The sequence below is a fragment of the Liolophura sinensis genome, chromosome 2 (assembly GCF_032854445.1).
Source record: "Liolophura sinensis isolate JHLJ2023 chromosome 2, CUHK_Ljap_v2, whole genome shotgun sequence".
Taxonomy (NCBI): Eukaryota; Metazoa; Mollusca; class Polyplacophora; order Chitonida; family Chitonidae; genus Liolophura; species Liolophura sinensis.
In genome coordinates this window covers 14071062-14094877 of record NC_088296.1, presented here as the reverse complement: position 1 = coordinate 14094877, position 23816 = coordinate 14071062, and the positions used below count along the sequence as shown (strand labels likewise).

The window sequence follows — 23816 nt, the reverse complement described above, 5'->3', positions numbered from 1 at the left end:
CAATTTGATACCTGAAGTTTATTTTAGCATAACAATTATTCAGTGGAAAGGCCAGCTGCTCCAGGCTAATATACTTTTATCTAACAAATAAAATTAATTAAGCTGATAATAAAAAAGTTATAGTCAAAGTGATGAAATCAAAAATATCGTTTTGAATGTGAGACTTTTGTACACAATATTAAAAGGTAAAATGTTCTACAGCAGTCTTACAGACATGCACATAAAACAGTACATGGCTTGTTACAGCAGTCTTAGAGACGTGCACATAAAACTTGGCTTATTTTCTTTCTAGGAGCGAAGAAATGAAAGGGGTTTACGCACAGCTAAATGGACATGAAAAGTCGTTATTTCAAAACAGTTGTATACATCTCCATGTATTGACAATTTTCTTCCGCTCACTTCATGATAAAGTTAAAACCAATTTTTTCAATCAAAATTTATGCTAAAACAGAGAAACCATTTTCGACAAAACCATACCTTGTGGTAAATGTTCTAATATTCGGAGTTCTAAAACATAATGAAAAAATCATTTTTAAAACATATATTTCTCCACTAGGTCGATATTTTTTTTCAAATTGGACCACTGAAAGCAGGACGAAAATGTGTGCTGTGGTAAGATAAACACATGCATACGAAAACAAAGGCTGGTAAAATCCTATAGCTGACATTAAAACATAAGTTTCAGCTTATGTAACATAAACACTGGGCGCTGTAACACAAATAGTTGACGTCGCTTCCTTATTTACCATCTTGTTGTACAAACTGAACTCTGCAACACAAGTGTATCTCATTGGAGCACAACGCGTCAAATTATGAACAGTATCTTCTGTTATTAGTTATGTTATATTATTACAGTACTACACGCATACATATATTTAAGCCGATAATATAACGGTAAACTAACGGTACAAGTGGTAGTACCACAAAAAAAACACAAACATTTACGTGGGTGAAAAGGAAAGTCCGTTCCTTGCACTTAAGCTTTCATAGCTACATTGTAGTAGGTTGGTGGGGAACTGGCTGGCGTGTTCTCACGCTTGGGAGCCTTCGACATCTTGACGCAGAGAAACACAGCTGCCATGATGGCCGCCAGTAGCAGGACACCGAACACAATAGCGACTGGGAGGAAGGCTTCGTGCATTCTGCACGTGTTCTGGGCTGGACCTGAGCAAATATGTAATATTGTTTTAATCTTCTTACCTGTTTTTTTTTTTTCTGTTTTGTCTCTTTTTGTTTGCTATTATGAAAATGTGATTGTATGTTACATTTTTAAAGACAACACAGTATTTTGAGTAATTGTAGAGTGAGTGAGTGAGTGCTTGGGGTTTAACGTCGTACTCAACAATTTTTCAGTCATATGACGATGAAGGAATCATTAGGGTGCATGTACGTGTAATGTACCTCCTTGTTGCAGGACGGATTTCCACCGCTCTTTTATTTAGTGCTGCTTCACCGAGACGACTTACCAAAGGCAAGTCAGCCGCCCCGCCTGAGCCATTATACTGATACGGGTCAACCAGTCGTTGCACTATCCTCTTCATGCTGAACGCCAAGTAAAGTTACAACTTCCTCTGTTAAAGTCTCAGGTGTGACTCGATCAACGATTGATCCTGGATCTACCGGTCCCGAAGCGGGCGCTCTATCAACTGCGCTATCCGGGCCGGTGTAGAGAGTGGCGTCTAATAAATTGCAATTAACAATTTACTCTCTATGTTATACGTCTTTAATTATATTGATGCGGTCGCTGTGAGTTCAAGTCCAGCTCATGCTGGTTTCCTCTCCGGCCGTAAGTGGGAAGGTCTTTTAGCAATGTGCGGATGGTCGTGGGTTTCTGCCGGGCTCTGCCCGGTTTCCTCCCACCATAATGCTGGCCGCCGTCGTATAAGTGAAATATTGTTGTGTACGGCGTAAAACACCAGTCAAATAAATGAATATGACGATAAAACCCAAGCATACAGGCATATCAGTTGATCCCTGTATTTACATATGGCTGACTAGGCCTGAAATAGCACCTAATCCTTGAATGTGTGAAGGATCATCTGTGTTTGTCAGCAATAAGCACCACTAGAATACATGCAGACTTCACACCAGTATTGCTTTTCGAGGAAGACTTACTTATATTTGTCATAATGGTTTTTACTCACAGTAATATAGATATCTGGAATCACTAACTGATTGTTAGGTGTTTGACGCCTAACTCATGAATTTTCCTCTCGAGCTTATTATTTGAGGTGTATTCTATCTCAAAAATGAGGAAAATGTTACAGAAACAGCATATTTTATGTTCTTTCATTTCCTCAGCATAGGTCATACGTATTAGAACAATCAACAGCAAGGTTAGGCCATTGCAACTGAGCTAGATATTTCAAAGCTGGGTAGGTATATATGACGTCGAGTGTCATTTGAAGTAAAAGTAGCTTCGAACCAGCTCTTTAGCCATCTTTAGCCGTCTGAACCAGGAAAGACACTTTCATTTCTGGGTAAATATGTTATGGTCATATGTTATTCCTACACAAAAGGATATGCCATTAGATTCTACTATTTTCTTGTCAGTAAATGTCATTACTTTCGAATTAGGAACATCACCAAACAGGAAACTTGAAACACAACTCGGTTTGTACTATATTTACACTCACATTCGTCGGTGTAGGACACTCTGATCTTGAATGAAGCTGTGGCCTCCCCAGTCTCAATGCCGGTCTCATTGCTAGTAGCCTCTCGACGACGCCTTCCAATGTTTTGAAAGACAGGATCGTTCTGACAATTGCTCAGAGGCTGAACAAAAAAACAACCTGATATTATTTATTTGTTTTTCATTATTTCATCAGTGCAATAGAGCAAATATTTCACAGTTGTTGGTAAGATAAGAATTTTGACTTCACAACTGTTAATGTTTTTTTTAGGACTTGGTTAAAGTGAAGACCTCAAGCACAAGCAAAACCTTTTAAGGAAGAAACAGAAAGGGGAAGCGTACAAGGAGGCAGAGGAGGAGGCAGAGAATACATGAGGCGGAAGAGTAGAAAGGAAAAGAATGAGAAAGAGTAGGAAGTGGAGAGAAATGGGGAGAAAGATGATGCGAAGGAAGAGATGAAAGGGGTGATGCGAACTAAGAGGAAATGATAATGTAAAGGAACACTAGCAGGATGGTGCGAAAGAAGAGTAGGAGATGCAAAGGAAGAGAAGAACAGTAATGAGAAGGAAGAGGGGAACGGTGATGCGAAGGAAGAGAGATAATGTGAAGGAACATACACGCACTGATATGATGGGTACATTTGGCAAGACTTACACATGTATTTACTCCACATGACTGCATTTCACAGGTCATAACAATTTCGTTTGCGTTCTCCAAGGCAAAGGCTTCCATGTCGATATAAACTCCCGCCGACCCTAGGACAGAACTCTTTCTTATGTTCTTGAAGATGCCATAACTTGATCTAACTGGGCACCTGTTTAATTCAAATTGACAGAAATGAAAAATATTTTATCACATGATTCGTAAGTGCTGATTTCATGAGAAACAGGTACTCCCAAACGCTAGTTTATATATTACAGATGTTTACAACTATATTTATTTATTTGATTTGTGTTTAACGCGTATTTATACCAGGGTTGCCAGCAACCTGGCTCCTGTGTCATTACTCCTGGTTCGATGCTCCCCCCTGACGCACTAACCACCTCTCCCACAGACACCCCATTTTATCATTATAAGTCGTACGCTCCGGTGCACTTACGTGTACTTAAGGATTACTGATGCCTATTTTTGGAAATGTTGTTAAATAATCAGTATATAAGAAAGGTTGTGAAAGAAATACGTTCACATTCCATGAACTGAAAGGAAACTATATCGTCCAAACGGTGCATCTTGCTTACACTTGTATGCATATGTACAAAAAATAAAATGTTATCATTTCACGCCGAGAGTGGAAGATAGTTTAAATTTTGACAGCATTAATTATCGCTGATTGCATGGCAGTGTACCGAACTTTAATACATTTACAAGGTATTCTTCACTTTGTTTGTGTTATGTCGCGCTATAGGTTAGCAATCACTTTATGCAGCACGCTGACAACACGTTCAGACCGGAAATCTAATCAGAAGGAATCGCCGCTCGAAAACGAAAATGTGCATTTATCATTTGGGAAAAAATTTAAATTTTTATTTCCACACAGATCGCATTCAATTATCAGTGTAAGAATGTCCAACAAAATGAACATTCTGCCCTGTGGTTATACCTCACAGGTTCTTGAACATTTCAGTCAGGCAGACTCACCCGTTGACATCGATGATACTGATGGGTGTGAGCCCGGGGTTGTTAATTCGACAAGTGTGGACCCGGAAATCCTGAACGTTGGCTGTAAAACAAAAAAACAAAGCAAACAATAATACACTTGGTGTGCCTACTCTCTTAAAACTGAAAATTTCTATACACGATTATCTGAACGGTTTTGTCAACTGCTACATTTAACACTTACACAATTTCTAGAAAATGTTGTAATATTATAGTATGTATGTCATGTATATATGTCATGTTACAACTTGGACTCAACGCGTCGTGACATTTCAAAAATGTTGGCACTAACACATTGAACATAATAAATCATTTAAACAACAATGTGGCCAATTTATTCATTTATTTATTTATTTGATTGGTGTTTTACGCCGTACTCAAGAATATTTCACTAGTGAGACGGCGGCCAGCATTATGGTGGGAGGAAACTGGGCACAGCACGGGGGAAACCCACGACCATCCGCAGGTTGCTGGAAGACCTTCCCACTTACGGCCGGAGAGGTGGCCAATTTAACATTTACGTCTAACGAGAGAATTAATATTTTTTCTTTCATTTCATTGGAATTTGTATAACGCACAATATCAAGGAAGACCTAAAATAATGGACCTGCTGGAATAAAGTATATATATTAGCTACGATAACAAATATGCAACATCTCTATGTTTAGTCTCCATGGCACTTTACACTTTTCTTCGATCTCTAACACATTATGTGACGTATCCGCGCAAATATGTATTTTTTTTTCTCTCTCTAATGAGCAGCAAAAGTTTGAAAAACGGCTGATGCATGGTGGGAAAATGTTACAAAGGTAGTTGTAGTGAGTTTTGTAAAGGGACAACAATGTATTTGATATAAATTTTTTTAGACTTGCTTTTAAATAAAAAAAATATTCAGTGGTTTCCTAACCGGATAGCATCAACGATTGGCGAAATCGTAGTTTTTAAATACGGAGTTTCGGTTGCAACGTGTGGTTAAGTCTCAGCACATTAGATTTCCTGTAATTCAGTTCACAATTTCCACCCAAGAGGCGAGCATGTTTCTCCTCTAGGTGGCGCTAGGTTCTACAGATAACATAACATGTGTTATGTGCCATGGAGACTAGCTATAGGGAAGATGCATAGTTCCACGTAATGCATTAGACATCATATATAATGGTGCAGAGTATAGGTGTCATTTACACATGGTAATTTTTCTTAAAATGCTAAGATACATATACGTAAGTGTTTGTGTTAAGACAATTAGAAAACAGTTACGATGTTACCGTCATACGAAGTTGATTATTTAAATTTAAACAATATAATTGCAATAATATCTTTCACAATCGAATTTAATTGTTTTCCACACTTTAGGGCCGATATGCATATAGATAGATAGATGTGATGCTTTAGTTCATCTGAGAGGGTATTAGGTGGACAGATTGTCTAATTCATTAAAAGAACACCTGCGGTACATTTAAATATGTTTACTTATCTCTTAATTATAAGATCCATGAAACAGAATTGTGAAACAAAGATTATGTTTCTAAACCAAATGAAGAAAATTTTGCCCAAAAACATTTTAAAATTTTCATTTAGGGGATATTTTATACCTCTTAATTACCTCTGAATATTTGGTATATTTTCCTTCAATGTTTGGATTTTTTCGCAGTTACGCCATTGCTAATCTTTCTCAGAGCATGGTGAATCCGAAGTGCCCCGAGCACGGTGAGCCCTGGTCGATATAGTGACGAGCCCGAGCGTATTTTTAACTGATCAGTCCGTGCCATTTTTTTCTCATTTATAGATATTTCCTTACACTCAGAGATGGTTTGTTGTGCCAGTTTGATTTCCACGTGATGTGACATTTCGACGACAATGCACTGCTCTGAGCTGTCGCTCTGAGCTGTCGCTGTCAAACTCCGCCATAAAACGCCCGTAGATTCTTGGTTCAAACTGATACCGTTGTATACCGAAAGGCACATCTTCCATGGAGTGTGAATTTACGCTGGTCTCTGTTTACTTATGTATGCTGCATCTGAGTTGTTGTCGGCTGGTTGCTAGCCCTATATACATGTATATACAGTGTAGAGAAGCTGACGGGTCATACCAAAGACTTTGAAAATGGTACTTGCTGCTACCTCACTTGACGCTCAGCATCCAGGGGGTTAGAGGGGGGGGGGGAAAAACAGCATAATATGACTGGGTAGGGTGTCATGTCTAATGTCATCAGCATGAAACTTCAGTGGCGACAGCACTTTAGCGGCATGGGCTCTCTCTGCCACTAGAAGACACGATATATATGTACACACACTTAATAATTCCTTGTCGTCATGTGAAATTTTAAGTATCACATAAAATCCCAACGATACATGCATACAAACATGTACATACATACACTGCATGGGTTCGCCGGGCCGGCTTACCAAAATGGTGGATGGCCGTGGGTTTCCCCCGGGCTCTGCCGGATTTCCTCCGACCATAATGCTGGCCGCCGTCGTAAGTGAAATATTCTTGAGGGCGTCGTAAAACACTAATCAAATGAATTGCACGCAGACATTTTAAAATCCACAACTTTACATTCTTGTGATGTTGCCCAACTGTGATATTACTGTTCAAGGTAAGCAAAATGAGGCACCGTGTTGAGCTGCTCAAAAGTGCCGCCACGTATCATCTTAATCCAATCAGTGGCAAGTTACTGTTTTATGGCATAATTACGTAACCACGTAACCGGTGAAAGACGGACTCACGATTTGACTTCAAGACTCCACGGTCTCATGAGTGGACCGGATGATTCCACGCTCTCATGAGAGGACCAGGATGACTCCACGGTCTCATGAGAGGACCGGTTGACTCCACGGTCTCATGAGTGGACCGGATGACTCCACGGTCTCCTGAGAGGACCGGATGACTCCACCGTCTCATGAGTGGACCGGATGACTCCACGGTCTCATGAGAAGACCGGATGACTCCGCCGTCTCATGGGTGGACCGGATGACTCCACGGTCTCATGAGAGGACCGGATGACTTCACCGTCTCATGAGAGGACCGGATGACTTCACCGTCTCATGAGAGGACCGGATGACTCCACCGTCTCATGAGAGGACCGGATGACTCCACCGTCTCATGAGTGGACCGGATGACTCCACGTCTCATGAGAGGACCGGATGACTCCACCGTCTCATGAGAGGACCGGATGACTCCACCTTCTCATGAGAGGACCGGATAACTCCACCGTCTCATGAGAGGACCGGATGACTCCACGGCCTCATGAGAGGACCGGATGCATCCACGGTTTTATGAGGGCTATGTTGCTCTAACATAGCGCATCCCATGAGTTCGGGAAGTTCTCTGATCAGAGGTTGATATATAGAGTCACCTAACACGTTCAAAAATAGCTGTGTCTTTTACGATCTGTCATCACCTCCCCTCTTTCTGAATAACTCATGTTATACTTTTGCTCTCTTTTCTCTTAATGCATTGCTCAAAGACCACAAACAGGGGGTTAAACCTACACTATCATCTTAATAAGATATCCTTTTTCGATGATTTCATTTCATGATTCAATACTGGCCTACTTCAATGTATAAAATATGCATCGTTTAAAAAAGTGTTTAACTAGTTGTGTGATTGTTAGGCCATGGGTATATTTGCCACGATAAAATCAAACAGATCCCTTGGGCGCCTCACTGTTAAGCTATCCACTTAAGAAATTACATTTGTGAGATATTATGATGAAGTGCTCTTTCGAACTTCCATTCCTTTTGCCTTCTTGTGTTTTGTGTGACAAATGCATACGAGAGGTCGTGTCTTTCACATGTCGACTCCTCCGTTCTGACGAAATCACGGATATACTCACATGGTCTCGCGATATAAAACGATATGTCATCCCCAATGTTTAGGGTAGTTCCGGCTGAAATGGGTGTGTTGGAAGCTGTTAATCGGAACTCTCCTGTAAGGCCACCGATAGATCCCGTCAGGGTGATCGGTGTAACGCCGTTGCTGAAGACACTATAAAGAAAAACAATTTTCAGTACTTCCTTGCTTAGGGTTTAACACAAAAGTTATGTGGCTTACAGCTCAGGCCGGTGTTTATATAAACATAATGTGAATGGTGAGAAAGTAGTGTCTGGTGTGTCCGGTGTGTCCGGTGTGTCCGGTGTAGGTTATTCATAAGTCATCTGGCTTGTCAAGGGTAGGTTATTCATGAGTCATCTGTTGTGTCCGGGTTAGGTTATTCATGAGTCATCTGTTGTGTCCGGGTTAGGTTATTCATGAGTCATCTGTTGTGTCCGGGTTAGGTTATTTATGAGTCATCTAGCCTGTCCGGGGTAGGCTATTCATGAGTCATTTGGTCTGTCCGGGTTAGGTTTTTGATGAGTTATCTGGTGTCTTCGGAGTAGATTACTCATGAGTCATCTGGTGTGTTCGTGGTAGGATATTCGTGAGTCAACTGGTTTGTTCGAAGAATGTTTTAAGTCAGTAGTAAACATACAGTATTACAGATTAACTCTGTTAGGGTTAAGCAGCTTAGTTCACCAGCAAATTGATGCTTCATGCTCGAATACAATATAATAAAAGACTAACAACACAGAGGGTCAAACCAGAACAGTGACGACAGTGTGATAGCTGGCAAATGGCCACGTGTAACCGGGTGAAATTCGGTCTTTTGTCAATTCATGTCAGATAGGATTTTAACTTTTCATATAAATGCCTAATAAGCATCAAATTACAAGCCCTCATTCACTATCAATGGGGTTCATTGAAACGACTGTAAAATCCATAAAGCTCACTGCTATTAATTCACCCGTAAGTAAAATGCATTTGCAAATGTCAGTACGGTTATTTCCAAAGAAACATTTTACATTTTTTTTCTATACTGATGTTTATTTCCTGTTTCCAATTTCTTTGCCCTTGAAATTCTCCGCAGTGATTGAATGTGTCCTGCTAACACACACACTTACTTTTCGCTCACGCTCACGGTCACGCCGCTCTGAGCTACAGTATCTCCGTTTTGGCCGCAACACAGTGTGAAAGTCTCGTCAAGGAACGTTCGCAAGTTACTGTTGTACCTCAACTGAAGGGTATAGCATCTCTCGTTATTTGCCTGTTAGATAAAAGAGAAAGGAAGAATATCAAGGAATGGATAGCAAAACCAGCGACTAAAATGTTATAGTTCTCTGAATTATATTCCGACTGATGTGGACGAGTTCTATGCGCAAGCTGGTGCACACTTCGGAGCCTCCCAAAAATAGAACTACGCTGCTTGTTATTTACTAGGCATCAATCCATTCATGCAGGAAGCAAAATTTGGTCACCGATAAAGAAAAATCGTGCGTCTTGAGTGTTGTTAACTGAATGCCTCCTGTCGCCACAATGTTAAAGGAGGGGTAAATTTGGAAAGTGTATAAATAACATGTGAAACGCGGACTTATATCAGTTTTAGGTAAGCCCAATATGAAACAGGCAAACCCTAAGATCGAACGTAGCGTGTTGGCCATTATTGAGAAATTTTTAGCAGATTAATAAAAAAAATATTATCTATTATTTAGGCTATATTTACAGTAGCTGAAACAATAAACAAGGAATTGGTTGGATATGTATCTGTGGTATTGCATATGGTGCATTTCTCCATTCTTTATACCTTCTTTGAGTACGTGGGAAAGATTGTCAGCAACCTGCGGATGGTCGTGGGTTTCCCCCGGGCTATATCCGGTTTCCTCCAACCATAATGCTGGCCGCCGTCGTATAAGTGAAATATTCTTGCGTAAAACACCAATCAAATAAATAAATAAATACATAAATCATCACTCCCTCTAACAACATGGATAATTATCATGACGTCGGGGGTAGGAGGGGGGGGGTGTCATTTGAGAAGGCATTGAAATGTGATGCGAGATTTCTAGTAAGTGCATGGCATTTATGAAATAAACGTAGTGAAAACGCATGCCCAATGCTTTTAATTAAGAAGCTGTTCCGGGCTGTGAACAGGTGTTTGACTACGACAATTGTAAGCATTGTGATGAAAAGAAACCGGGACGTTTGCCATAAAGTATGTTTTTTTTTATTTATCATAAAAGCAGCAGTAATGTAAGTATTCCATATAGAAACAAGACAAAATTTAAACATATTTTGATTGGAAAATACATGCAGAATTTCCGATAATAAATACGCATTTCAAGGGTTGCCTGAAATATATTCATTGTAGACCAGCAAAACTTTGTACTTTTTTTCAATAACTGTTTCCTCATTTTATCAATTAAGTGTGGTGTAGTTTAAAAGAATTGCTAATGAAGAATCAGTTCATTGTCAACAAGTCGTAGTACATGGGAAAAGCCTGTCTTTGTGCTACTTTTTTCCCTTCGATTGCCGAGGAGATGAGCGGCCTATGTAGCCTTAGACTAATGAATAACCCGTTGCATGTATTGTAACGAAAACAACGTCTAACAGAGGTTCATTCACAAGACCATCGGTATTTTTCTATTTGTATTTGGAACCATTGTAGCTTTTGCTACATTTTGTCGATCAGTAGGCTAACCCCGAGCCGTGGGGATCGCACTTTTATTGGACAATGTTCTGCTTCTGTTTTGCTTAAATCGGTAATTTTAACCGAAAAGACGGCAACAGTTTGGGCCAGCCATGCTTCCTTCTCAATGTTGTACCAAGTATTCTCCACGATGGATAGCTGCACAGATAAATATCGTCTGTTGTGCATGACAAACGAAACATCCATATCGCGGAGAATAGTTCACTTCGCCGAATGTGGTGTAATGAAAGTGCGATCCCCTCGGCCATGGATGCATGGCTGATTGAGAAATGTCAGGTAGAAAACGCTGTACGAAAGTTCCAAATGCGGATAGGAGAAATACCCATGGTTTTGTTAATGGACTAGCCGATCGCTGATTGTGTGTGCCAGGATACTTCGACACTAACATTTGTCGCGTCTTCACCATCGGGCTCTTATGGAGACTACCGCTATGACTGACATAGAGAGAGAGAGAGAGAGAGAGAGAGAGAGAGAGAGAGAGAGAGAGAGAGAGAGAGAGAGAGAGAGAGAGAAAACGCTGTTTGAAAGATTAATGATGATTATGAGTTACAAGGCAGTGAAAATCATAAGCATGTAGTACAGATAATTGTTACATTCTGGTGAGGTTAACACTTCAACATGGCAGCTGTCATAAAAACCGGAAGTTCAGCTTTCACATTTACATGAACATGACCGGTAAAATAATTTAGCTCATACGTTAGCAATATGCCTCCTTTCTCTTGGCTCAGCCTTCGGCCTCGCCTCACTACGTTTGGTATAAATCAATGCGTAATCCGAAATTCTTGTGAGATCACAGAATACGCCATATTAATAAAAATGACATCCCAACACGTTTAAACTACGACAGTCAGTCTATATGACCTCAATAAGACAAAACAGAACGCTTATAATGGAAACAGTGTCCTTGCTGCGCTAATAAAATAACTCACACTCGATTGATTACCTGGACGAGCATTCGATGTATGCGTGTTTACGTACCTTGAACTGCGTTGGTTGTACAACGCCACCAAAATAAATCGATATTGTAACGGAAGTAGATTTCCAGCGATTATATTACCAGTAGGTAATGGGAAATTCCAGCTTACTTGGTAGCGCGATGGACTTTGGATGTGGAGATCCTACTTTAACTTTTGCTGCCAACCACATAGAGTAATTTCGCTTTCCATTAGAATATGCTTTTATAACTGCCTGTGATTGTTTATCAGGACATATATTCACTTGGTCTAGAGTTGATTTAAAACAAATGCTGTCGTCGGGGAGAAGTTTGATATTGTTACTTGCATGAAATACGGTAGGATTCTTACCCGTGGCTCAAGAGCTTGAGGACAAGAAGATGAGCCAGTCCCCAGCTGTAGGTTGAACTGGCTACCAGTCCACGAGGGTGAAAACAGGGTTGTTTGTCTGCAGGTTGTCACGGTTTGGCCAGTTGCAGAGATAAAATCAAGATGTCCAGCAAACGGAAGATTCTGTGGTATCATGGCGACGTCCATTCTGCTTGAACTACACTGCAAACTTACTGTGAAATTGAAAATGACCGCGTCTTTTGATTCATAGTGGTAATGTCAAGAAAAATAAGCCTTCTGCTAGCTCGGCCACCTACTGCTTTGAAACTTCAGAATAATACCTACATCAAAGTCTTTAAGGGAACAAAAGCGGGAATAACTAGGTCAAGATGACATAAACTTCGAACTTGTTCTGTATTACACAACGACCACAATTTTGCTAAACGTTGAGGAGCGTGAGACACAAACACACAAAAGAAATCCATAAAACTCTTTCTAGACCGACTGACAAACTGATACACAGCCAATGAACCTTTATTCCCCTGTCAGGCCAGTAGAGACCTTATGAACCTATGGTACCTTGCGGTAACGGGAGTGGACCTAACTAACCTCTGGTACCCTGCGGTAGCGGGAGTGGACTTGTGAACCTCTAGTCCCCTCACATACGGTAAGGTACTAATGAAACATGAACACAGTCTAAACAGAGTGGTTCACAGCTAGCTCATTTGTGATGACCGCGTGGATGCTAATTTCACAACAAGCTGAAACTGTGTCATACAAAATGACCATTGTCAGATTATTGAGGTGTTGCAGGAGTTCCGTGACATACCTCTACACGTGTTGCAGTCCTCCCCGGTCCATCCAGGTAAACAATCACACCTAAAGTCATTGAAATTTGGGGTATAGCACGATGACCCTTGTTGGCAGTTGCATTGAAACGAGTTAGTCTGTTGAGAGCCAACTGTTGGAAGAAAAATGAAACAAACAATTAGATACAGTTATGGAATGAAACCTCAGTCCTTATTTTCAAACAAGAGTGTTTTACTATACAGATCGTTCATACTGTGGGATGGGATATGATGAATTGTCAGCTCGAGAGAAGTGTACCTTTTTGGGTTGTGCTTAAATCGCTGGATTTGTACGTCGATAACGGAACCATGACCGTAAACCGTTGATTACTTTACGAACAAGCAGCTAACAAAGGGAGATAACTGTCGTGGAATAAACGCACGTGATCGTTGGGTATTATCAGGAGATCGTTGGATACTGCCTCGTGAACGTGTGATTTTATTTTTGTGAGAGTGATGTTGCTTTCCTTAGGCACGTGGTCAATGTACATCATGTTTTGCAGAATATCATGTGACCGTCTCTGGAGGTGTAAATAATGAGGTGTAAATAATTTGTAAACTTTAAAAACCCTGTTGTGACATGTGATGCCCTTGACACGCTTCTTATTGAATCAGTTCCTTGTGACGCTGATTGATGTCATCTCAGTTTGCAGAAGATCTAGCAAATGTTACAAGCCGTGCGTTGAATCGACACACATTCGTATACTAGCCGTACCAACCAATAAGGACGTTCCAGGTCAATATTCGCAAGGCCAATTCCCAAAAACGACGTATAACACAAACCACCAAAGATCTAAGAGAATATATAAAGTAAGAGAACAGGACGGAATCATACAAAGAGAAGCAGTCAACAGTTTTCAATTATGTCGGAAATACGCAAGGTATTTTCTAGGAACACTTACACGGTATGCTGCAATCTCGTCCTAATCCAGCATTACCACAAATACAGTTTCCAGTCTGCGAGTCGCAAGCTCCATTTCCGCATGAGTTTGACGCTCGGCGACAGTCGTACGTGAAAGCGCCAGTGTCAATATTAATGGCCAGTGCTGAAACAAAACATCCAAAAAAAAAAACAACATGCAACGTCGCTATGAAAGTATTAGTTATTTTTAATCCATCTCAGGGTGTACTGAATAAAATTTTATTGGTAAGACATTATTTTGAAAGGCCAATAGCCAACAATGATCATTACCCGTTCATGTTTCCAGCCTACAATAGTTTGTTGTCTACAAAACATATGAGTATCAGTCAAAATATACGAGTATCAGTCTCTTTTCACACGTCTATACACAGAACAATAGGGTACAAGGCGTGGGTCGATGTCAGACGGGTAATATTCCCTATTTTGAGACTGACGTATGTATCAACTTCGAAATAAAAAATAACCCTGTAAAAATGTACTGTTCACTTCATGTTACCGTGTTACTAGTATTCGATTGTTATAGAACGAGACTAAATATTGTTCCCCCCCCCCCCCCCCGGGAGTAAGGAATCCTGTTTCCAACATAAACGTTGTCCTTGTGCAGGTGACTTAATAATGCATCACCGAAGATGGATTCTTACCTGCTAAGATCAGCGAAAACAGACAGGCAACAGAGATAAACGGCTTCATGGTTGTGAAACAAAAGGCGATCTGGAGAAAAAAAACAGAAAAATAATGAGCCGAGATTCGAATGTTGGTCATTCCTTGTTTCGCTGTCGATGACCTTTGTGTTTAGAATTAATGTTGCCCAGTCGTGGAAGTGATGTACATTATTTATTGCAGTGTATGATGGGTAAATTGTTGTGTTTAGTTCAGTGCTTTTGGGGCACTGGTAACAATCAGCACTCGATGAACGGCTATTCGCGATGTTCAAAGTTCGTTGAAGACCACTTTGCGCTTTGATTGCGCCCGTTTATGTATTCAACGTGGCGATCTAGTCCGTGACATGTAACAAGCCAACTTCTACACACTGATGCGTTGAATGTCCATACTACTACAATTTACACTTAGTGTCTAGTTCATAATGTTAAACTCTATAATCTTAGTTTCCACACCAGGAACTCATTGCCCCCTGTGGCGTCATAAGTGTTCAAAAGCAAGTTGCATGCTGGAAAATGGGCTAACAGTGTAATTTGTATTACAATGGTTGCACGGACAAGCGGTTAGACTCACAGCCTACACTAAAACTCTGCGAATAGAATTCCTCGCTTTAAATTCCTATCATCCATCTCTGTATCTATACTGCCCGTAGATCATATGCTACAAAAGATAAAATGAAATTCACTTAATATGGTTGAATTATATTTAAACGTGTAAACAATATCAAATATGACAGTGTCAGTAACAGGGTTTATAGTTAATTCGGCAGCTGTTCACGTAACTGGTGTTACCCTTCGGTAAAGCATGTTGAACTCCGCCCAGTATCTAGCATGTCACTGTTTTCTAATAATTCTGTCGTCACCCGAGGCCATGGATTCTTGCCGTTGAAACCTAGCCCAAAGTTAAGCTGGTCTCTCCTACCGTATAACGCGAAGGTTCGGTCATATGGACTTAAAGAAAACCGGCTTGAACACCTTTCTTTTGCTTCCGACCGATTCCCTGATAGGAACACACAGTAAATATGTCAAAGCCGGCATCTGTAAACAACTTTTCAACACAAATTCAACCGTTAAAACCATTGAATTGGGCAAACCAAGCTAACGTCCGCCATGTTTGGAATTTTTTTTCAACTTCGCGCAGGATCATGAGCCGCGACAATGTTATCTAACTCAACATTCTGTTTACAGGGCATGCATTTTTAAATGCAGTTTATATGCTAGCATAGCAAAAATATTGTGTCTAGGGAACATTTAGTATAAAAAAGGCGTTGGGGTAGTCCTCTAAGGATTGCATGCTCTGTAAACAGAATGTTGGGTAAGATGAAAATTTTCAGGTCCATCACCCTGTCCGAAGGTGAAAAAAAGATTCCAAACATAACGGACGTTAGTTTCGTTTGTGAGATTCAAAAGTTTAAACGGTTTCTGTTGTTACGTGTCATTAACTAAAGGCAATTTTGGTAGCGAGTATGACTGAGTACTCACAAAGAGAAATAAACTATAGACACAATCATGAAGCAAACTACCAAAGATTCTGGACAGTCTGTCCATATCTACTTACAAGAGAATTACAGGTATTCTCATTGTAAAACTTAACACGCTTAGGTTGATGGCCTTTGACGGAATAACCTTGACACACAAGTTTTTGAAGTAATAACCTGTGAGGTTGATGGAAATCGTTACACAAGACACAGGGCTTAACAAATGCAACAGTCGTAAAGTCTGCGAGACAGAAAGCCGTTTTGGTCTTTGTACAAATCTAGATCCAGTTAAGATTAACATCTGGAGAGTTTGTGTTTCCTTTAAATCTAGGGAAGGTGTGTAAATATCTTTCTCAGCCCTTGCAATATACGGATATGGAGATCTTTTCAACATATACGTCATTGTGATATAGAATGTCACTCACACGTCAACAAACAGGGATAAATACGTTAGGCGGTTTGACGTAGGCTATTTTTATTCAAAAGCTTTATAAAAGTAGCTAGGTAAAATAGTTTCAACTTATGGTAATTCGGTTTGCTGAATCGCATATTAATCGCATATGCGAAAAATCTCTGGTCTGTGCTATGTTAACATCTCATGTGACGTGACTTTCTAGTCCCGAAAAAAGAATGCTTGGCGCTTTATTACACCATTCAGGTGAAACTCTCTCCAGATGGATGGTGTTGAATCCTTTAGTCAAACTAGTCAGGCCAGTTTTTAATCCTTTGAATGGTATAATATTAAAACACCACACAACACAAGCACTGGTGAACTGCAATAAATTAAAAACTAGACACTTAACATAAAGCGTCGATTTAAAAATGCCTCCCCTTTTATGGTGTATTGTGCACACTGTCAGCTATTTGCAGCATCGTGGCCTCCGTGGCTCAGTTGGTAAGCGCGCTAACACAGCGTAATGACCCAAGAGTCACTCACCAATGCGGTCGCTGTGAGTTCAAGTCTAGATCATGCTGGCTTCTTCTCCGGTCGTACGTGGAAAGGTCTGGCAGCAACCTGCGGATGGTCGTGGAATTCACCCGGGTTCTGCCCGGTTTCCACTCAACATAATGCTGGCCGCCGTTGTATAAGGGAAATATTCTTGAGTACGGCGTAATACACCAATCAAATAAATAAATAAATAAATAAATAAAATTTGCAGCAGCACAGTTCACCAAACCAAGGGAGAAGATTCGTTATACGATCCATAAACGTGAAATGTATGTCCAAACAAAACCCGGTATATGAAGGCGAAGCTGATGAAAAGATATTTGTATCTCATGCTCTTCGACATAATCCGTACAGAATATCATCATTATAAGCACGGAGAGTAAAATCAGAAGAGAGACGACCGTGCAATGGTTGACAAATGGTCACACATCATCGGTGAAATACAGCCTGTTGTCAGCTTACACCAGCTGAGGTTTTATACAAAGGGTTTGTATAAGTGCTCCGATAGTAGCAAATTACACCCCACGTAGCAATGGGGAACGAGTGCAGTGAGGCTAATTGTAATAATTCAGATCTCCCTGGTTATCTACAGACACAACTGTAGAAACTGTTTGAATAAGTTCATATTTTTTAAAAGAAGACTTATTGAATAGATACGTCAACGTATATTTGTAAAGTTTTTGTATTTATTTTCTAAAACATCAATTAATTCCGATAAAAGAGTCCGCATATGTGGAGGCTAGTACGATTATTAATCAATCTACTAAACAACGGAAGAACTATTGAAGAATGCACTTAACATACTCTTCGGGGCCTCCTTCGTTCAGTTGGTTAGTGCGCTAGCGCAGTCTAATGACCCAGGAGCCTCTCACCAATGCGGTCGCTGTGAGTTCAAGTCCAGCTCATGCTGGCCTTCTCTCCGGCCGTTCGTGGGAAGGTCTGGCATCAGCCTGCGAATGGTCGTGGGTTTCCCCCGGGCTGTGCCCGGTTTCCTCCCACCATAATGCTGGCCGCCGTCGCATAAGTTAAATATTCTTGAGTACGGCGTAAAACACCAATCAAATAAATAAACATACTCTTCAGTTCATACATAAACACAAGACGAAGTAAAAGATTTTTCTACACATATTTTGAAGATTGTGACTACAAGAGATCGTTTTGTTAACAGTTTTTGTTACCTTTATGTGCTTGAAGAATAGTTTATCTACATGTATACATTTTCATGTTAGTCTTACCAATCGCAATGACAATACATCATTTGAGCATATCTAGATTATTGACGTTTTTTATAAAGTAATAGACATCGCTGGATTTTTATCCAGTTCTGTTTAAGCTATGGTGCTAGGGGTTTGCGTAAGTTGCTACTGTTCAAGCGTTTAGATGAACAGTTAGGGTAGAATCAAACTGACCACAACGGGCCACAAGTCATTCTGTTTCGCTGTGATAAATACACCGTGTATGCCTCCAGCCGGGGTACAGAAAAAAAAGCGAGATTTCATTAAAACTCTAAATATTTTCACTTCGTCAAGTTAGTTGCGGAATACTATTATAAATCGACCAACACAAAGTGTTGCGATGGTTACGGAGAGAAACTGCTCCTAATGTGTTCTTAGTCTCACCGAATGAAAAAAAATTATTTGACTGGTGTTTTACGCCGTATACAAGAATATTTCACTTATACAACGGCGGCCAGCATTATGGTAGGAGGACACCAGGCAGAGCCTGGAGGAAACCGACGACCATCCGCAGGTTGTTGGAATCTATTTATGTGTGTCAATAAGAAATGCACATGTTTACATAGGTTTTAAACGTTGAAGTTACTTTAAATATTTGCGTTGTGTATAACACCTCATCAGACAATATTTTCAATGATATTTTAATCATCTTTTATTTTCTTTAGGATTTCTTTAATTAATGCCACTGTGGCAAGTAATTATTTAGTGCAATTCACTGTTTAGATGACGCATCATGGAATTGGAATCGTATGGTATCGAGCGTTTCTGTTTAATAGTTTATGAAAAATTACATACCTAAATGGCAGAGAAACAGTCTCGTCTTCTTCCCTGGTTTTGACTGCGTCTATCTCATGATAACCCGATATTATAATGTGTTTTTATGAATAATTTACCAAAATATACCTAAATGGAAAGCGATAAGCACATTTTTTCCTTTATGTCACGTCCTCTTTTATGCTAATTGTGTCTACCTTTTAGGGTGAAAAGAATTTTGATGCATCAAAGTCCAAGACCCTGTTGCAGTTGTTTTGCATTTGAAAAAAAAGTACGCACGCTCGACACGACCTGCTATTCAGGTCAATAAAATCTGTGCTTCCGTATCAGAAATGACTTATATCAATGTATTGAGTGAAAGAGATAGTTTGGCTTTTAACCATGTGATTATCATAATAATGACGACTCTGCATTTGTTATTAAAAGCGAGTTCAAAGTTCTCATTCTCATAATGCGCGCGAAAAGAAAGATAAAAATGACCGCTGATGCAGAGATTCTAAGTGCATCTGCCCTCTTCGTTAAATGAATATAGAAAAGTCAAGGATGGTAAAAAAAAATGTATGTATGTATTTGACTGAATTATTCGTTTAGGGGCGCATTTCAAGTCGTTTTTAAGCAATTATTCAGTCGTATGACGACAAGGAATCACCATGTGTGTGCACATATACTATCTCATCGTGGCTGGTCCATGACACCAAGGTGCGGTCGCCAATGTGCGGACGCCAGTTAAGTGTTATGCCAAAAGCCGCAGATAAGATACCCCACAGGATCACATCATACTCACACTGGACCAATCATTTTAACACATTGGTATGACAAGCCCCGGGTTTGATCTTGGGCCGCTCGGCGTTGAGGCGGACGCCCTAGCCATTAGGCTATTGAAGCGGTCGGTTTGCCTTAGGCGGCATAGGTGACCACACGCCTTCATAGCAAGCAAATCCTCCCTATACTTCAACTCACAGCGGAACTCTGAACTTTCAGAACATTCTCATCTCATACAATCTAGAAGAGATCAACTGTTGCTATAAACGTGTTACATCCATTTTCCATGTAACTGTCATCTATGTTTGCTTTTTTGACTAAAAACCACTCCTGCTTTCTACGAAAATTGCCTTTCTTCACTGAAAAGTACAGTGTAACGTTACAAGTTCTACATGTTAATATACTGAACATCCATCCGCTATTACAAAGAAAATACAGTTAGAATGCTCTCTGTGATATGCTCTCTGTCATTCATATAGTAAACCCCACAAGCAAAATGATCTTTGACGTAGGCCAATTGTAAAATAAATAGTCGATGTTGTGAGAGTAAATATTCACATGTTGACAGACTAAACGACCTATAGCACCGTTTGTCGCTGACAAAATAAAGCAGGGAAACATTTTTTTTATTTAAAGGCGCAGCAAATATAACGCTTTTATCTCTTCCGACAACCGGAGACGCGTTTCAGGCGCTTTCCGTGCCACTAACCCTGTGAGCGAGTGCTTGGAGTTTAACGTCGTACTCAACAATTTTTTAGTCATATGACGACGAAGGTATCGTTAGAATGCATGTACGTGTAATGTGCCTCCTTGTTGCAGGACGGATTTTCACCGCTCTTTGCATTTAGTGCTGCTTCACTGAGATGACTTACCGAAGGCGAGTAAGCCGCCCGGCTCGAGCCATTATACTGATACAAGTCAACCTGTCGTTGCACTATCCCCTTCATGCTGAACGCCAAAGGGGGAAGTTGCAACTTCCTCTTTTAAAGTCTTAGGTGTGACTCGATCAAGGATTGATCCTGGATTTACCGGTCCCGAAGCGGACGATCTACCAGCTGTGCTATCCGGGTCATTCCTGTGACTCGAAGACGGAAAAGGTTGTCCTTTTAGATTTATTTATTTGATAACGCTATTTGTACTTTCGGTGGAGCGCCATACAATTTTGGGTTAATAAAAGCAGTGGAACGACTATCACAGACAAAAGTCTTGAGCAAATCACTTACAGAATCAACGGTGTCCTATCTACAAAGTGTTAACTTTTCGACATCAGCATCGAAATCTGGTGAATTTCTTTATTTTCTAACTCCTGATGCTCAAACCTGAATGTAGTATATACATTTACACTTCTTTGGTGATTTGCGTTGAGTGTTGTTTTGGGAATTGACCTTTTAAGACGTCCATTTTGGCTGGACATGTAAACGGATAACAGTTTTGAGGCATAAAGACATGCGATTTGAAAACATTTCCGAACAGTATTCTTATCATTGTTAAGGCCAGTATTGCAAATATTAACTTCCAGGTGTAAATGTAAGCAACACAACACACACTGAATTATAACGAAAATGTCAAATTTTATGTGTATCCGTAACATCAACAATGATAGTTTCATTGCCTGAAGTCTTTCATCGAAAATATGCATCTCAATTCCGTTTTAATTACATGAAATTGGAGTTATACATGTATCGTCACACGTGAATTTGAACCGGGAAGTAGGATCAATCTTCACAGACATGTATATTAGGTAAGTGTAGTTATTGCATAATAGCGAGATGCCAATTGCACAAGATATGCGTTCATACGGGTAGCGACTGTATGAACATAGCACAGTTTTGCACCTCTGTGTTTATACGAACAGTTGCAATAAACCTATGCGTCGAAACAGACATTTGTATACCGGCCTTCAACCAATAATAACGTCACAGATCAAAAATCGCAAGGCAGGTTCCCGAAACGACGTTTAACACAAACCACCAAAGAGTTAAGAAAGTATATAAAATGCGAAATTTGGACGCAATCATACACGGAAGAAGTACCCAACAGTTTTTAATAAAGTTGGAAAGACGCACGGTATGTTCTGGTGAAATCAGTATTCAAATCATGTATCATGCAAGTTATCGGTAAAGAAATATGTATCTCAGATGCGCTTTGATTGCAACTGTTAATATATTTACGATAGTGATTTAATTAAACATGATTAATGAATATTTGGCACCTCGCCCAGGGTTAAGCGGAATTAGACACAGTCATAAAGCAGAGCGCAAGAGAATCTGGACACACTGTCCATATTTGCTTACAAGAGAATTATACCCATTGTAAAAAGTTAAGAAACTTGGAGAGAAGGAGTATGATGGAATAACTTTGACAGGCTAGTTTTTGCTTACTACAGAACAATTTGAACCAGTGACGCCAAATGAATTGCAAATATGACTTCTGTTGAAGTGTTAGTTGTCTAGCCATTTTATATGAGCAGATAGAATTAAACCCTTACTGAGGTAAACTGACAAAATGTCTGATTCACTGGCGACGTGTGTCCATCCGCGAGTTATACAACTGTCTTTCCTGCCATATACATTTTGCGCTCCTTGTTGTAGTGTTCTTTATTACAAGCTCACTTTCACTCAAAGCCTGGCAGGGATAATTTCAAAGCGGTTAACCTGGTGGTTCGAGTTTACTTCACAACAGCGATAGAATATAAATGTTTTACGAAGATGTCTCAAGTATCTTGAGAGCTATAGAAAACAGGGACACTGGTGTCAATCCCCCGCCATCTTGTAAAATTATCATCAATTAACTAAGACTGAAGCATAGTCTTGTAAAGCAGTTTACTGTATGTCAAAGATCTGGGCCAGAACTTGGGTTCAATATAGCCGAGACTTGCATGAGACCGTGGTTTCTGTATGGCCGAGACTTGCACCAGGCCGTGGTTTAAAGATGGCCGAGGTTTGCATCAGAGTCTCGATATGATCGAGACTTGCACGAGAGCATGATTCCTTTGTAAACTTGTGGCCCACTGGCTTGGGTCATAACCACGCAAAAGGCGGATCCTATCGACCCGCATTAGCATTTCAAAAACTGACATCACCCAACTGATCTTCCACGTGAATGTAAACGTTTATAAGTTCACAGAATAGAATAGAAGAAGTCTGCTTAGACTTAAAAAACCGCGTTTGAAACTCCCTCTTTATAAAACATATGCTTGCAAGTCAAGTAATCATTCATATTAATAAATGAAAACGTCCATAAACGGGGTCGAGAGCAGAAATTACTTTCATGCAGCATAATACTGCGTTTACACTGTATGATATGTAAATCTAACGCTTTTTGTAATGCAAATACAGTTTAGTGTGAGAGCGATCAATCCATCATGGGCTTATTTGATACTATTCAGTTTCCATTCGACCTCTCACCTCTGTTATGCATGTAGATGGTGTTTGAATGAAAAAAAAACGGGGTTTAGCAGTGAATTTAAAATTGATAAAAGCGTCATACACGTAGACGCATTTACCCTAGCTCCAGAAACCTCTACACTACGAGGTAGAGCTACAGAACGCTCTACTTAGATTTTCTTAGAGTAAAGCCAGAGGTCCGCCAGGTTCCACCGCAGGCACTTTTCTCGTAGGCCCTATATCCTGTCACGGAGAACAAGCGTCATGCTGTCATTCTGCTGGAATATCCATGTTGGTTGATTGCTGTTATACGAGTGTCGGTTTTGACGCATAAATTCCGGGGATGCAGCAACAAGTACCAATCATCGCAATTAACAAGAATGGCAGGGTAACAGTAGAGAAGGATGTGTTTTTTTTTACGCAGCTTCGGACCGTCGTGCGTAGGCAGGAAATATTGTGGGACCATGTTCTTCATCACTCATAAGGCGTCATATATCCGTGTAATTGTACGGGTGCATTTTAAACTAATTCTTTTTAGATAACAATTTTGTCAGGGTCTATAATGTTGTGAATTTTATGTCATATAATGTAAGTATATAATGCAAATGTGAGAAAAAAATAGAGATAGGTATCTACAATTTTATAAAAAAATATATATATATCACTCCTATATTACAACACAGTTTAACAGATAAATTATTGAACGTCA

At 40.1% G+C, this 23816-nt stretch overlaps 1 protein-coding gene across 1 annotated transcript; it reads right to left on the bottom strand.

Moving 5' to 3' along the window:
• Positions 1-19036, bottom strand: LOC135463105 (EGF-like domain-containing protein 2). The gene is made up of 11 exons (XM_064740424.1): positions 18981-19036; positions 14506-14575; positions 13845-13988; positions 12924-13055; positions 12116-12327; positions 9229-9371; positions 8124-8275; positions 4271-4352; positions 3287-3446; positions 2637-2775; positions 1-1164 (listed from the first exon to the last, which is right to left on the bottom strand). The coding sequence occupies exons 2-11, from the start codon at positions 14552-14554 to the stop codon at positions 977-979; spliced, it is 1401 nt and encodes a 466-aa protein (XP_064596494.1). The 5' UTR covers positions 14555-14575; positions 18981-19036; the 3' UTR covers positions 1-976.
• Positions 19037-23816: the final 4780 nt, after the last annotated feature.